Source organism: Ascaphus truei, assembly GCF_040206685.1.
Source record: "Ascaphus truei isolate aAscTru1 chromosome 3 unlocalized genomic scaffold, aAscTru1.hap1 SUPER_3_unloc_1, whole genome shotgun sequence".
In the NCBI taxonomy this organism is placed as follows: Eukaryota; Metazoa; Chordata; class Amphibia; order Anura; family Ascaphidae; genus Ascaphus; species Ascaphus truei.
Window position 1 is genome coordinate 135001 of NW_027453821.1, and position 1029 is coordinate 136029.

A 1029-nucleotide genomic window follows, 5' to 3' on the forward strand; every position below is an offset into this window, starting at 1 on the left:
GCACACACACACACACACACACACACACACACACACACAGAGCAGACACACGCAGAGCGTGATAACGCCAGGCAGGGAGCAGGGATATGCACAGACACACTAAAGGATGACATGTTACCTCATCCATGGCTCGGATCTCTAGACGTAGTTTGTCCATCACAGTGATAAAGAGCTGCAGTAAGAAGAGCACAAGTCAGAGAGGAGGAAAAGCTGTGTATGATAGATATATACATAGATATATATTTCAGGCACTCCAAATTCCAAAAGTGAGATTTTAATTCATCAATGTTCAGGTCCCAATGGATCAAGAGCCGAAACGTTGATGACTAAAATGTCGCTTGTGTAATTTGGAGATCCGGTCCTACTTTCTATAGCAGATGTGCTGCTTTGCTGACACCTGGCGGCTGCCCCGGCCTATCACCTTTAACTCTGCATGTGACCGCCTTGTGCTCGGATTGATATATCTGTCTCCATTCAAACACAGACCCGGCATTGTGCTGATCAATGACAAAGGCTCCAATGGGGACAGAAACGTTTATCACCACATTAGATATTTCTCGAATGAAAGTCCCAAGAGTGTTGTATCTATTTTTTAATTGATGCACATACTCCCACATCCGTAGCACCTGGGTTGGTATCTATATAGAGGAGTGCCTTATTTCACAGATACACCCACATATATACCTATATACACAAACCACCCCCTCGCCGCCGCCCCACTCCCCCAAGATAAGGATCAAAAATAGGATGGGGGGATGAAACCAGAACATTTGCTGAAGCAACGTGGAGAAGAGAGGCTGCTGCCGCAGTATTTGGTACATCTTCGGGGAGGCTTCAGCCAGCAGTGGGGAGACACGGGCTGAAGCTGTGTGTGTGTGTGTGTGTGTGTGTGTGTGTGTGTGTTAAACACACATTTTTTTTGCAGATTGGAGTGCCTGTCCTACTGTTACTTTTTGTATTACATATTGGACGGTGTTCGTACATACGTACGTACACCACGTGTAGGCAACTTCCATCTGCAAAAGGTGC

The 1029-nt window shown here is 46.2% G+C and overlaps 1 protein-coding gene across 1 annotated transcript in view; it reads right to left on the bottom strand.

Annotated features, from left to right (window-relative positions):
- VPS28 (VPS28 subunit of ESCRT-I) overlaps positions 1–267 on the bottom strand; it is a 25876-nt gene extending 25609 nt beyond the window's left edge. The window contains exon 1 of the mRNA XM_075580507.1: positions 119–267. Coding sequence (XP_075436622.1) covers positions 119–157 — 39 coding nt within the window. The 5' untranslated portion in view covers positions 158–267. The remainder of the gene's footprint in view (positions 1–118) is intronic.
- Between the last annotated feature and the right edge of the window lie 762 nt (positions 268–1029).